General features: G+C 36.7%; 1 protein-coding gene across 2 annotated transcripts in view; it reads right to left on the bottom strand.

The window, feature by feature from the left end:
* The window catches only part of LOC141830813 (sodium/hydrogen exchanger 6-like), a 58,806-nt gene that overhangs the window by 21,889 nt on the left and 23,967 nt on the right, over nucleotides 1–12,950 (bottom strand). For both annotated transcript variants that reach the window (XM_074718243.1, XM_074718244.1), the window contains exons 2-9: nucleotides 11,434–11,485; nucleotides 11,283–11,342; nucleotides 11,165–11,189; nucleotides 10,979–11,064; nucleotides 10,782–10,893; nucleotides 6,461–6,523; nucleotides 6,330–6,349; nucleotides 6,161–6,246 (exon numbers count right to left, since the gene is read on the bottom strand). In XM_074718243.1, coding sequence (XP_074574344.1) covers nucleotides 6,161–6,246; nucleotides 6,330–6,349; nucleotides 6,461–6,523; nucleotides 10,782–10,893; nucleotides 10,979–11,064; nucleotides 11,165–11,189; nucleotides 11,283–11,342; nucleotides 11,434–11,485 — 504 coding nt within the window. The remainder of the gene's footprint in view (nucleotides 1–6,160; nucleotides 6,247–6,329; nucleotides 6,350–6,460; nucleotides 6,524–10,781; nucleotides 10,894–10,978; nucleotides 11,065–11,164; nucleotides 11,190–11,282; nucleotides 11,343–11,433; nucleotides 11,486–12,950) is intronic.

The raw sequence follows: 12,950 nt of genomic DNA, 5'->3' as shown, positions 1-12,950 counted from the left end.
ATTTTCCTAAATTAAATATCCTTGTAGTAAACAAAATAGAGATATGGCTCAAGGTGCAATCTCAATCAATAAATACAACAATTAACCAACAAATTGTAAGATTGTCAAATGCTAAGCCAATATTGATAATAATGTTTGTAAGATGTCGGCTTCTCTATCAAGAAAACACTAACCATATACTTGTTATATTTGAGAGGTGCCCTAAGTCAATCATCTTATGGTTATACTATTTATTAGATAAATAGCAATTCATTATTTGAGTATACATTCTCTATGTGTTTGATTGGATCTTAAACTCATTTACTAAATGTCCGCAATACGATTCATAGCATGAGAGATTTATGATTGGATCACAATTAGTGAGCATCTCTACATGTGCAATTATGAATATATTGAAATTATCCCTAGTTGATGAATTGATGAGCACGGACGTCATCAATTCTGTTGAGAGTAGTACGTTTTAATCTCCTTGGTTTACCAAACAGCTGTCCTCACTAGCTGGAGATATTAGATGTTGAAAGTTAAACGTGGATGCTAATTAAAAGTAACTAATGTTATGTAGAGGTGCCCGAAAGCAATCACCTTATAGTTGTACTATTTATTAGATAAATAAAAATTCATTATTTGAGTGCGCATTTTCTATGTTTTTGATTGAATCTTAAATTCATTTACTAAATATCCGTAATATGATTCATAGCATGAGAGAATTTATGATTGGATCACAACTAGTGAGCATCTCTACATGTGCAATTATGAATGTATTGAAATTATCCCTAGTTGATGAATTGATAAGCACGGACGTCATCAATTCTGTTGAGAGTAGCACGTTTTAATCTCCTTGGTTTACCAAACAGTTGTTCTCACTAGCTGGAGAAATTAGATGTTGAAAGTTAAACGTGGATGCTAGTTAAAGGTAACTAGTTCATTGGAGTAACCTGTCATGAGACTTCATATGGTTCTATGCATATGTCAATGAAGATCTCAGTGCAACTTAAGTGCGAGTTTCCTTTGACTTGTGGTATTCAAGTCACCTTAATCATAGAGGCTTATATTTTAACATCTTAAGCAAACATCTCCAAAGAGGTGTGGACCCAAGATGATTAGGTATAAGTCAAAATACCCGAAGGTATTTGGATAGCCCACAGAGGATTCACCGCTCTTTGAAAAAGGAGATGTATACTCTGCGATCGCTTGTCAGGATTGTTACTAGAAATCATTGGTCGAAGCATTGCATGTTAAGAGTATTGTACTCTTGGACACATGTATGAGTAATTTGAATCCACAAGACAAGAAAACAAACTTAGGCTAGTGTGATGTAGTCAGGCTAGTGGGGATTAACACATATAGATCATATCCTGAACTAAGCGGGTATAAAATAGTGAAAGGAACGATGCACGATTCATTGTAGCTGCTGAAGAGTTTAGAAATAGTTCTGGAATCAATCATTGATTTTTCAATCAATTAGAGATCATGATGTACTATTAGGTGTCACTCATGATCGTTCCATAATTAATGGTTAATTACGGACGGCCAACATAGTCGGAAACCCATTGGGTCATACGCACTACAAGTTTCTCTAAAGGACTTAAAACGAGTTTGAGAATTGGATTCTCATAACGAGAGAAATAAAATCTGGTTGGACTAGACAAAGGCAAAAATGATGGACTTCGTCTTAGGAAGAAATGAACCAAATTGGTTTAGTTCCTGATGGGAAATATTTTGACAAATCGGATGCGATGATAATTTTCGTCTTAAAATTGGTTTAGTTCAAATCGTAGGTGTTTTGATCATCAAACCAAAGGATTTAGTTTTGAACCAAATTAAACCAACCTGGTTTGATTTGAACCGAACTCAAGTTAATTGGCATATGAGTTTTAGTTATCGAGCTAAGGATGGGGTTTTGGATTTGACCCAAACCTAATAAGGGATGTTATATGGGATATAACGTTAAAGGAAGAATGGACAGTTGAGATTACAATTAAGTTTGATCACAATCATTCATTTAAATCTATACATCCTAAACCTAAGTTTTGCTACACTAATGAGTTAAACCCTATTGCTACAGTAAAACTCCAATAACCCAACTCGGTTCGGCTCCTTTCTCCTCCGCCCGATCCCGATCGCACGCCGCAGGGATTTCTCCTCCGCCCGATCCCAATCGCGCGCCACAGGGTTTTCTCCTTCGTCTGATCCCGATCTCATGCCACAGGGATTTCTCCTCCGCCCAATCCCGATCGCGTGCCACAACGTCTCCGCCCAATCCCGATCGCGCACCGCAACGTCTCCGCTCGATCCCAATTCAGCCAGCGAGAAAATCGCATGAATCACGATTAAAGCATCACCGGCCGCATGGGAGAGAAGCACGTCGAAACCCTAGCTGAGCGCCGCCCTCCTTCCTTCCCAAGCGTTATTTCCCAATTAGCATCTCCCGTTGTTGACCGCGAGAAAAAGAAGGAAGATTAACAGCCACCTCCCTTCCCTCCCGAGCAGAGGTCGCCGATTGTGTGTGCAAAGAGGATGGATCGCGATTTCCCCGACCGCGATCAGGACCCTAGCGTTGCCTCCTTCGCGAGAGAGAAGCGATCGAAAACCCTAGAGTACCACTAGCTGCTGGTTTTGCGCAATCACCTTCTCTCAATTGAGAGCCGCCGGTTGCTAGATTGTTCTCGAGTTTTCACAAGTCGTGAGGGAGATCTCGAGCCACTTGTGTTTTCTTTCTCCCTAGAAAACAAACCCGAGCACGGCTGTTATTCTCCTCCTTTGATCGCGATTTTCCTTTCTAAGGATCAAGATTTCTCCGCGTGTGCTCGCCGCTTCTTTTAGTTTTCTCCCGATTAGAAAACCCCTAATAAAGCCGACCGCCTTCTCCCATCAAGCTTTTCTTGAGCTCGTGGGTCGCTGCTGAGTTCCAATCCTAGTCATCGGGGAATAAGGAGTACCAGCCAACATGGGATGTCGGCAGCCTGGTGTTTCTCGTGGACAGCAGCTATCGGAGAAGAATCGCCATTAGAGCTCTTGTGAAGAGTCGTTCGGTTACCACTGGCCACCGGAGCGTTCTTCGTCACTGGAAACCGTTTCCAACCACAGGAGACATCATCTCCCTATTGCCGAGGTTTACCTTTAGGTTGTCATCGGGGTTTTGCTGTCGGAAGCTTGCGAAGCTATCCGAGCTTATTCCATTTTTGCCGGAAAGGTTTCAGCCAATTGCCCCAAACCGACAGTTAAAGGTTGACCACTGAAAACTATATCAAGAATACGACTGCCGGTGATAATTAGAAAACCCATAAAATCTGTCGCGACAAATGTTGTTGTGTGTTTCTGATATTAGGGTTTTCTCTCGAATCAATCATTGTCGATCGTCGGCTAGTACCGAAGACGGTAATGCGACTCGTGGCTTTGGAAATCGTCCAGACGAGAACTTGACGTAAATCACCAGTAAAGGCTAAGTTTTGATAGAGTCGCTCGATTGATGTCAATCTCATTCCCACTCAACGTCATCTGTCAAGTATGTCTAGAATAATTTTTATTCTTTAAAAAACTTTAATTTTCAGTTATGTCTTACACCTGTTGTATGTTGCATGCGTGTGTTGCAAGTATTGTAATAATTAGATTTAATTATTATATTTTCTTCCACTGCGCATATTTGCGAAATGTGTAAATACGCGTAACGTACCGCGCCGGACCTAACAACTAGTTCATTCGAGTGACCTGCCATGAGACTTCAAATGGTTCTATGAATATGTCAATGAAGATCTCAGTGCAGCTTAAGTGCGAGTTTCCTTTGACTTGCGGTACTCAAGTTATCTTGGTCATGGAAGCTTATACTTTGACATCTTAAGCAAACATCTCCAAGGAGGTGTGAGTCCGGGATGATTGGGTATAAGTCGAATTGTCCGAAGGTGTTTAGATACCCCATAGAGGATTCATCGCTCTTTGTAAAAAGAGATGTATACCCTGCGATCACTTGTTAGGATTATTACTGAAAGTTTTTAGCCAAAGCATTACATGTCAAAAGTATGGTACTCTTAGACACATGTATAAGTAACTTGAATCCACAGGACAAGAAAGCAAACTTGAGTTAGATATGACGTAGTCAGTCGAGTGGAGACTAACACAAATAGATCATGTCCTAAGCTAAGCGGGTATAAGATAGTGAATGGAACGAGACACGTTTCATTGTAACTGTTGAAAGGTTTATAAATGATTCTGAAATCAATAGTTAATTTTTCGATCAATTAGGGGTTATGATGTACTACTAGATGTCACTCATGATCGTTCTGTAATTAATGGTTAATTACGACTGACCAACATAGCTGGGAACCTATTGGGTCACACACACTACAAGTTTCTCCGAAAGACTTAAAACGAATTTGAGGATTGAATTATCAGATCGAGAGAAATAAAATCTGATTGGACCGGACAAAGGGCAAAGATGATGAGATTCGTCTTATAAAGATGAAATGAATCAAATGGTTTGGTTCTGATGAAAGAAATCTTGACAGATCGGAAGCGATGATGTGTTTCGTCTTATGAAGGTGAAATGAACAAAATTGGTTTGATTCAGATTGGAAGTGTTTTGGTTATTAAACTGAACGATATGGTTATGAACCAAATTGGATCAACTTGGTTTTATTTTGAACTGAACTTAAGTTAATCAACATAAGGGTTTCGGGCATTGAGTTAAGAGATGGGGTTTTGGATTAGATCCAAACCGAATAAAATGTTGTATGAGATATAATATTAAATAGGAATGAGCGATTGGTATTAAATCCAAATGGTTAGGATTGATTATAACCATTCAAACTTTACTTCTATTAAACCCGGTTTGCTACAGTGTCCGGTCTGGTTTGCTACAGTGAATCCTCGATTAAACCCGATTCAGCCTTTCCCCTATTTTTTTCGATATTCTCCGATTGGTCGTCGCGCTCACACGGGAACAAGAATTGTGACCTCCTCGCGATCCCAATTCCGCCGGCATTAAAAGCACGTGAATCGCGATTTAAGGTCATCCTAGCCTCGTGGGAGGGACGACGAAGAAACCCTAGCGCTGCCCTCCGCTCTCCACGCTCGCCTCGAGTTGCAATTTGACGGCCACTTGATTCCTTTTCTCGCGATTAGAAAACCCAGACTACCGTGAGAGGAGAATACCGACCATACCCGCCTGTCTCCTTCCTCTCTTCTGATCACCAACCACCACATACTCCCGTAGCCTTCCTTTACTACCAGATCTCACCTCCCAGCCGCCGTCGGAGCTCTTGTGAAGAGTTGTTGTCGGTCACCAAAGGAGGCTGTCGAAGTTGCTACCGGGACGCCGAGTTGCCATCGGGGTTCGTCACCGAAAGCTTGACCGCTTTTGGAGATTTTTCCATCTTCGCCAGAAAGAGTTCCAACCGTTTGCCCTACACCGTAACTACACCAGGAATAAGATTGCCAGCAATAATTAGAAAGCCCTAAAAACGAATGCAACGTGTGTTGTTGCGTGTTTTCAACATTAGGATTTTCTCTCGTATTGACTGTTGCTACTCGTCGGCTAGTACCGAAGACGGTGACGCGACTCGTGACTTAAGAAGTCGTCCAGACGAGAGCTTGGCATGGATCACCGATAGAGGCGGAACTTTAAAAGAACCGCTCGATTGATGTCAATCTCATTCCACGGCATCCGTCACATATACCTAGAATAAATTGTTATTCTGCAAATTTTTTTTAATTTCCAGTTATGCCTTGTACCTGTTATATCATGCATGCATGTGTTGAGAGTGTTGTAATAATTAGTCATAATTATTGTCTTCCGCTGCATACGTTTGTGAAACGTGTAAACACACGCAACACACTGGGACAATCCTAACAATATTCACACAAATAACAGTGAACTAGCATATTTGTGATAAAATACTAGTGACTTGTAATATCTTCCTAACAAAATATCATTGTAGCAAACAAAATATAGATTGCCTAATTCAAAAAAGTACAATCTCAATGAACAATCATGAAAATTAGCCAATAAATGCAAGGTAATTAGATGCTAAACAAAGAGTGATAAATAATGTGCAGAAGATGCCTTCTTTAGTGCAAGAAAATCAATACAACATATTCAAAAATCAAAATGAAATTAGTTATACACAACTATTTCTATAATAACTGATAAATTTTGAATTCTGACCCGAAGACATCGAACCAAAAAAAGTCTCCAGAAACTTCAGAATGACCAAAATTAAATTTTGCCCTGAGGACTTGCTACTCATAGTCCTGGAATTAATGCAATCAAATTAAAGTTAGTGTTTGCACTCTGCAGAAGAGGGTGTAAGTAGTTATAACCTTTAAATGCAAACCTGTATAATGAGATGGCCATCTTCAGAATTACCACAGCAGAAGGCAAAAAAGGCAACCAACAAAACGCTAGTTAGCATATACATCTATCCTGTATTAGAAAATAGTTTTTGAGAAGGCAATATATGCATACTGCATCATTAAGGACAGATTCACCAAAGACCAGCGCATATAGGTTGACATCGGTACCAAGCTCCTGTGCAGCAAAAAGAAAGGTCAAATAACATAACAAACAAATAGAAAAGATTTACACAAGACGCTGCATTTTAAAGATTGGTATCTTTTTCTTTAGAGATTTATGGATAATGGCTAAAAGGAATAATTCATTTTGAACAGTACGTGTCTTTCTTTCTTCACATTGATGACATTTTACTAGGATTTCTGGTATTGTCAATGAATCAAATATTCATGAAGAAAGCTTGATATTCAAATTCATTTATGCTCATTCAATGGTGTATATATATATATATATATATATATATATATATATATACTTGAAAATAATTTTTAAGATCAACAAAATAAGAAAACAAACTTGAAAATTTATAAGCTCAACTTGTTAACATTCATAAACAAAACTCATGAAGTTCATGAGCAATTTTATTTACAAGCTTGTAGAAGGCTCATATACAGTCCTTAGCGTATTTACTTAAATATATAAAGAATATAATATATGTGTAGGAACATTTATGAACCGAGTAGAGGAAAATAGTAGACGATCCCAAAATCTAGTCAAAACCTTACCCAAAATTCAGAATTCACTAATACTAAGGTGAGTAACAGAAATAAATCTCAAACAAGCACACGCTAACACAAGTGTATAGTGTTGTTCAAAGACCTCACTCCTGTTCTACAGCCTATGGCACTCTGGTGTATCACCCCACAAATCCAATATACTTCCCCTTTAAAGGAGACAATGGGGTAAGCCTCTACAAGTCTAAGGATAAAAGCTCCAAGGGTGACACCTTACTCAACCAATGAGATTTTGCAAGCTATCATAGCTTGACCCTAAATCGGATTTCACTCAAAAAACAACTCAAGTGAGCCTTTTCCTAAAAATGAAAATGAAACCTAGGAAAAAGATAAATTACCAAGAGCGTCAAATGTTGAAGTGGTCAACCTTAGTTAGCTCTTGGATTCCTTTAGGAAATTATTATAGATGAGCATACGAATATTAGATGTTATAATAAAATTCATAAGGGACACAAAGCCCTACAAGAGCTTATTATGTTCTAGTCATATGACTTGCTTCAGTCGAATGAAACTCTTATCCGTCAACAAGCACATCTAGGCATCTCCTCTTAGTTCACTTAGAGCTCGTCAAAAGTGAATTGTAAGGTTCAAGCTTGGGCTAGTCAACAACCACACCTTGGGTACCTCTCAAAGTCGCAACACTTTAAGAACCAAATTCTATGTAGCGTACCCACTACCTAGGCAATTACACATCAATGTAATTTATATGCTCAAAAACAAATTCAAGATTGTAACATCGTAACCATAATATAAGATTTGAAATCTTCGAATTTTTAGTTCCTCAGTCAAGCATCTCCTCAATCGACCTGCCTTGATTAGGGCTTGGTTGACCAATTACCTTGATATGGGTAACCTTCAAGTTAACCGAGCACATTCTAAATCCACATCACTTGCCCTTGAGTGGACCAAGCCCTTCCTTAATTCCAAGCACTTGCCTTTAGGTACTCCAAGCATCTCTTTGATTTAAGTTAGTTACCCTTTAACTCTTTATTCACTCGATCTAGGCTAACTGCCCTCGAATCCACCAAGCTCTTCCTAGATCTAAGTCACCTATGTTGTACCATGGTAAGAGGTGTCGAGTGTCAACATGACAGAATACTCATCAATATGATTGACACAAGAGACGCTATTTGTGTCGAGTAGTATCGAGTTTTGGTAATTTAATGAAATGATATGTTTCGACCATGCCGCCTGACATAGTATAATAGTTCAAACCATTGGAATGATATGTTTCAACTATGTTGCTCGGCATAATACAAGATTTTAAACTATAAGAAAATATAAGTTCAATTACTACATTTATAAAAACAAAGTTGAACACAAAAGATTGGTACAAAAAACTTTAATTCGATTGATATAAGTATGGTTCTACCTTGTCTATTTTTCCAGTAAACAAGCTTGAGTGCAACAAACCTCAGCTCAACTTACTTGATTACAGCCCTAAGGATTTCAATACACCAACAACTAACCATACAATCCTGAATATTTGAGCTAGTTACATGGATAATCCAAGCATTGAGCTTGAATTTCAAGACTATGCTAGTCTAGTAATAGATATATCATATATGTAATATCCATGTCCATAAAAAAATTTGTCTATGAAGGCTAACACTCAGTGCTTCTCATTGTTTTTGGAAGATTTTAAACCTTATAAGTGTTCAATTTTTAGAAAAACATTCTTTAGTATTTAGAAAGCTAATTGAAAGTATCTCAAAAAAGAGATAGAACGACCCCGAAAAAGTAAGCATCATTATCTCCAGTAGAAAAAAATTACAGCAATAACCTCCAAAAAATATGGTCAGTCTCCTAAGTGACAACTGAATAAATATATTTAATTATTTGACAAGCCAAGAAAAGTTAATGAAGAAGGCATAAAAGAAATTGTTAAATTCACAGGCATCTTACAGGCCTATCGAAAATAAAATTCTTACTCCATTAAAAAGATCTAAGGATACTCATAAACATCCCATTCCAAGAATTACCCATGGACCTTTGTAGTTCTAACTTGGTTATGTTGTAGACTGAACTACAAAATTTTCAGGTATTCTGCAACTCATTAGAAATAATTATTGCATAATCATAAACAACCATGATATATAAACTGATCATGAATCTTGAACAGTTTTTCAAAATCAATAGCAATTGCTGGCTGGCTCCCTCCTCTTGGGTTGTTTCTGAAGCCTCAAATCCATTTTTGTCAGCAACATATATATGCTGGGGCTCGAGCAATCAACAGAATAGGAAACCAACCAAGGGTTTGATTGGAACAATACAATTTTGATACCGTGAAGCAAATTAGTGGAGGGAAGGAGTTGAAGAAGAAAAAGAAAAACTAGAGAAAACAACTGAATAGAGGCATTGCATGTTGTAGTTTTGGTCCCTAGTTGGAATGGTGTCATCTCATCACCATGTGTGTTGTGATAATAGTTGATGCATGTTAACATGCATTGAAGTATGTCAAGATAAGTTTAGATGAATTTTATTCTTTTATGGTCTTTCACTTGATTTTCTACTCTTTGTTTAATTAGATTATCTCAATTTGTAATTGAAATAAAATTAATTTTAATTATTTTTTATTTTAATGTGTGTCTAACATGTGTCGAGATGAATTAATATAACTTTTACTCCTAAAATCTTATTCCATTTGTCTTAGTCACTTATATAAATACTACTTACAGAAATTAGATAATCATATTTGAGAAACAAGCTACAAAAAATAAAACACCATTATACATTTTATATCATGCCAAGGCATGGTAAGTGTCGACATAATCAACATAGGAGGCACATGAGAGAATACTAATGCCAATTAATATTCAGTTTTAGTAATTTACCAGAATGATACATTTCAACTATGTTCCCTAGTATGGTATGAGATTTTAATCAAAGATCTCAGCTGTTGGATTCATCCATTTTTGCTATTACCAGACAAATTTAAGTAAATTTCAAATGAATGCCATGTGAAATGGGGGCATTTTACAGATTTCTACCAAATTATATGTATGATAGATTTGCGGGCAAATGTAGGATCAGATTTGAATAGAAATCAATTGATTTTGAGCACTATAAACTAAAGTATATATGAAGCATGTTTGGTTTAATTACTTGACACCAATAAATAATTAATTGAGCTTTCTATTATGTCACTATCTCAACAAAATGAACATAGGATTTTTATACCTCTTCTTTCTAGGAAAATGAAAATCAATCAAAATGAGCAGTATAAAATTATAAGACACCTGAAATATGTATAGCACTGTGACAGGATCTGTTGCTAATATAGGATCACATCTGAATAGAGACCAATTGATTTTGAGCACTATAAAATAAAGTATATATGAAGCATGTTTGGTTTAATTATTTGGCACCAATTATTAATTAATTGAGCGTTCTATCATTTCACTATCTCAACAAAATAAACATAAGGTTTTATACCTCTTCTTTCTAGAAAAATGAAAACCTATCAAAATTAGCAGTATAAAATTATAAGACACCTGAAATGTAGGATCAGCTCTGAAAAGAGACCAATTGATTCTTAGCACTATAAACTAAAGTATATGTGAAAGCATGTTTGGTTTAATTATTGGACACCCATTACTAATTAATTGAGCTTTCTATCATTTCACTATCTCAACGAAATAAGCATAGGATTTCTATATCTCTCTTTTCTAGGAAAATGAAAACCTATCAAAATAAGACACCTGAAATATGGATAAAACTGTGACAGGATCTGTTGCTGATATTAGAGCACCAAACATTAGACATTCAACCAGCGGCAGTTGATACATGAAATATACTACACCACCAAGGTATCTGCAGTTACAGGGAAATGAGTTATACAGGGGATTATGAGGGAATACATACATCAGAAATGTGTCAGTTATGAAAACAATCTTACACTAGAACTCCTGTTACAACAGAAGCAATAAAGGTTCCAAAAATAGCCAATGTGATGATAGCTCCAAAGTTTGAGAAGAATGGTTTCTGGATACAATAGGTCAGCTATATCAGACATGGAACTTTTTTATAGAACTATGTTATCATGATGATATCATCTGAGTTAATAGCAACTTTGGAACATTACCGGTGCTAAGCTAAATCCAGACTGAGTAGAGTGCAGTCAAGTCAAACATATCATGAATATATGCTAAACATAAGATAAGCAATTATGTGTGAAAATTTGCATCAGAGAAAAAGGATATAATATAATAGGGGGCAGCAAGAACAAAAAGAAAAATTCCTCATGGAAATTGAACCATCCCCTGAGAAAAAGCAAAACAACCAATAAGTAAAATGATATAGTAATCCAACCAATCAGTAAATAGTATAATATAGACAAGAACAAGAATATACCTAATATTTGTCTGTTTATTTGATATGTTAGCAATTCCTCCAACTATTAAACCTGACACGTACAAGAAAAAGATTTATTTCTCATGAATCAACTAAAACTTTCAAGACAGCATAAAAAACGACTTGTTTCAAATATTTATGTTCAAACTATTTAGATTTTTCAGAATGTCATCCCTAATGTTTATAATTCCTACAAAAGGGTGCCTACATTGTGACTTTAAGGCTTGTCATGCATCAAATATGAAGTTCATTGATGGATATTTACATTAATGCTAAGGAGCATAGTTGCATTCAGCATTCAGGTATCAAAGAAGAATATCCATTAGCCACATTCAGGTATCAAGAAAATCCATTATCCACATAATGAAAGCCATGATAAAACTACCATCATGCAGTTTATTTGGAGTATATGACATCTTATCTCAGCCAGCCTCCCTTTTGTCCTCATCTAAAATCTCATAATGAGAGAAAGGAGAAGATAGTACGAAAATGATAAAAATTGTACTATTACTTAAATGAGTAGGACAAGTGGGCAGTGTTTAAAATAAATCGATGTGATAAAGACTCATGAAAATTAGAGCAAGTCTACAAGAAATATTAAAAATACAAACAAAATATATTATATTTTGCCTCTTGATAGATTCAATTTCCTGAACCAATTTATTTTAACTAGATATACTTATTCATTGCTTCAGAGAAATATTTGCAAAGGCCGCTTACAATGCTTGTGCTTAAAAAGCACGGTAATGGATTGTAACAGTTTATGATCACATAAAAAATGAGTCAGTTGAATCAATCTCTAATCTATTATAGTCCTTGTTGTGTCCATGGAGCGCAAACGCATGCAAGGTTTTTGTCACAATAGAGGGAAGAGAGGAGAAGATGAGGAGGTCAGAGCCGCCTTCTAAGGGGAATATCTCTTTTCAAAAATCTTAATAGTAAAAGGGGGGCTTCATACCATATAGAATTTGGGAAAAGGACAATACAAGTGCTTTAAGCTTTTAAATGCCCCAAGCACAATCATAAAGTATCATGTATAGGAAAATTTATGCCCTCAAGGCGTAGCCGAGCCGGTTGCAGGTGGTAGAATTGCCACCATATAGCAAGGGTATAATCGTGACAACTACGAAATACTCTCCCACCTGTGGGCTTGCTCGGTACCTAATTTACCTGTCTGTATCTAGCCGTGGGGTCGGCGATACTAGGCCGCTTGGGGTGAGTGTAATCATCTTTTGCCACTATGTATAGAAAATTTTCATGACATTCTAATGTATAGCAAGGAACATGACACCTACCTACATCCATCTAATCCTTGAAACCTTCAACGAAAAGAGTTATTTATCAATCTAAAAAAGTGTTCCTTCTTATAATCACAGTTGCTCTTCTTTAGTTTATTACTCCCACGTAGAGCATTTCAACAAACATATACAGAATTAGAGCAATCAAGAATTGATTTAAACCCCATACCCTTTAAAAGGCTCAAAGTTTCCACAAAGTTGCAACTTCTATAAAGGTTT

Source organism: Curcuma longa, chromosome 6 (assembly GCF_044706935.1).
Source record: "Curcuma longa cultivar G26 ecotype Majalengka, Jawa Barat chromosome 6, ITB_CL_G26_1.1, whole genome shotgun sequence".
Lineage (NCBI taxonomy): Eukaryota > Viridiplantae > Streptophyta > Magnoliopsida > Zingiberales > Zingiberaceae > Curcuma > Curcuma longa.
The sequence above is the reverse complement of the archived record's forward strand: the minus strand, read 5'-3'. Positions and strand labels throughout refer to the sequence as shown.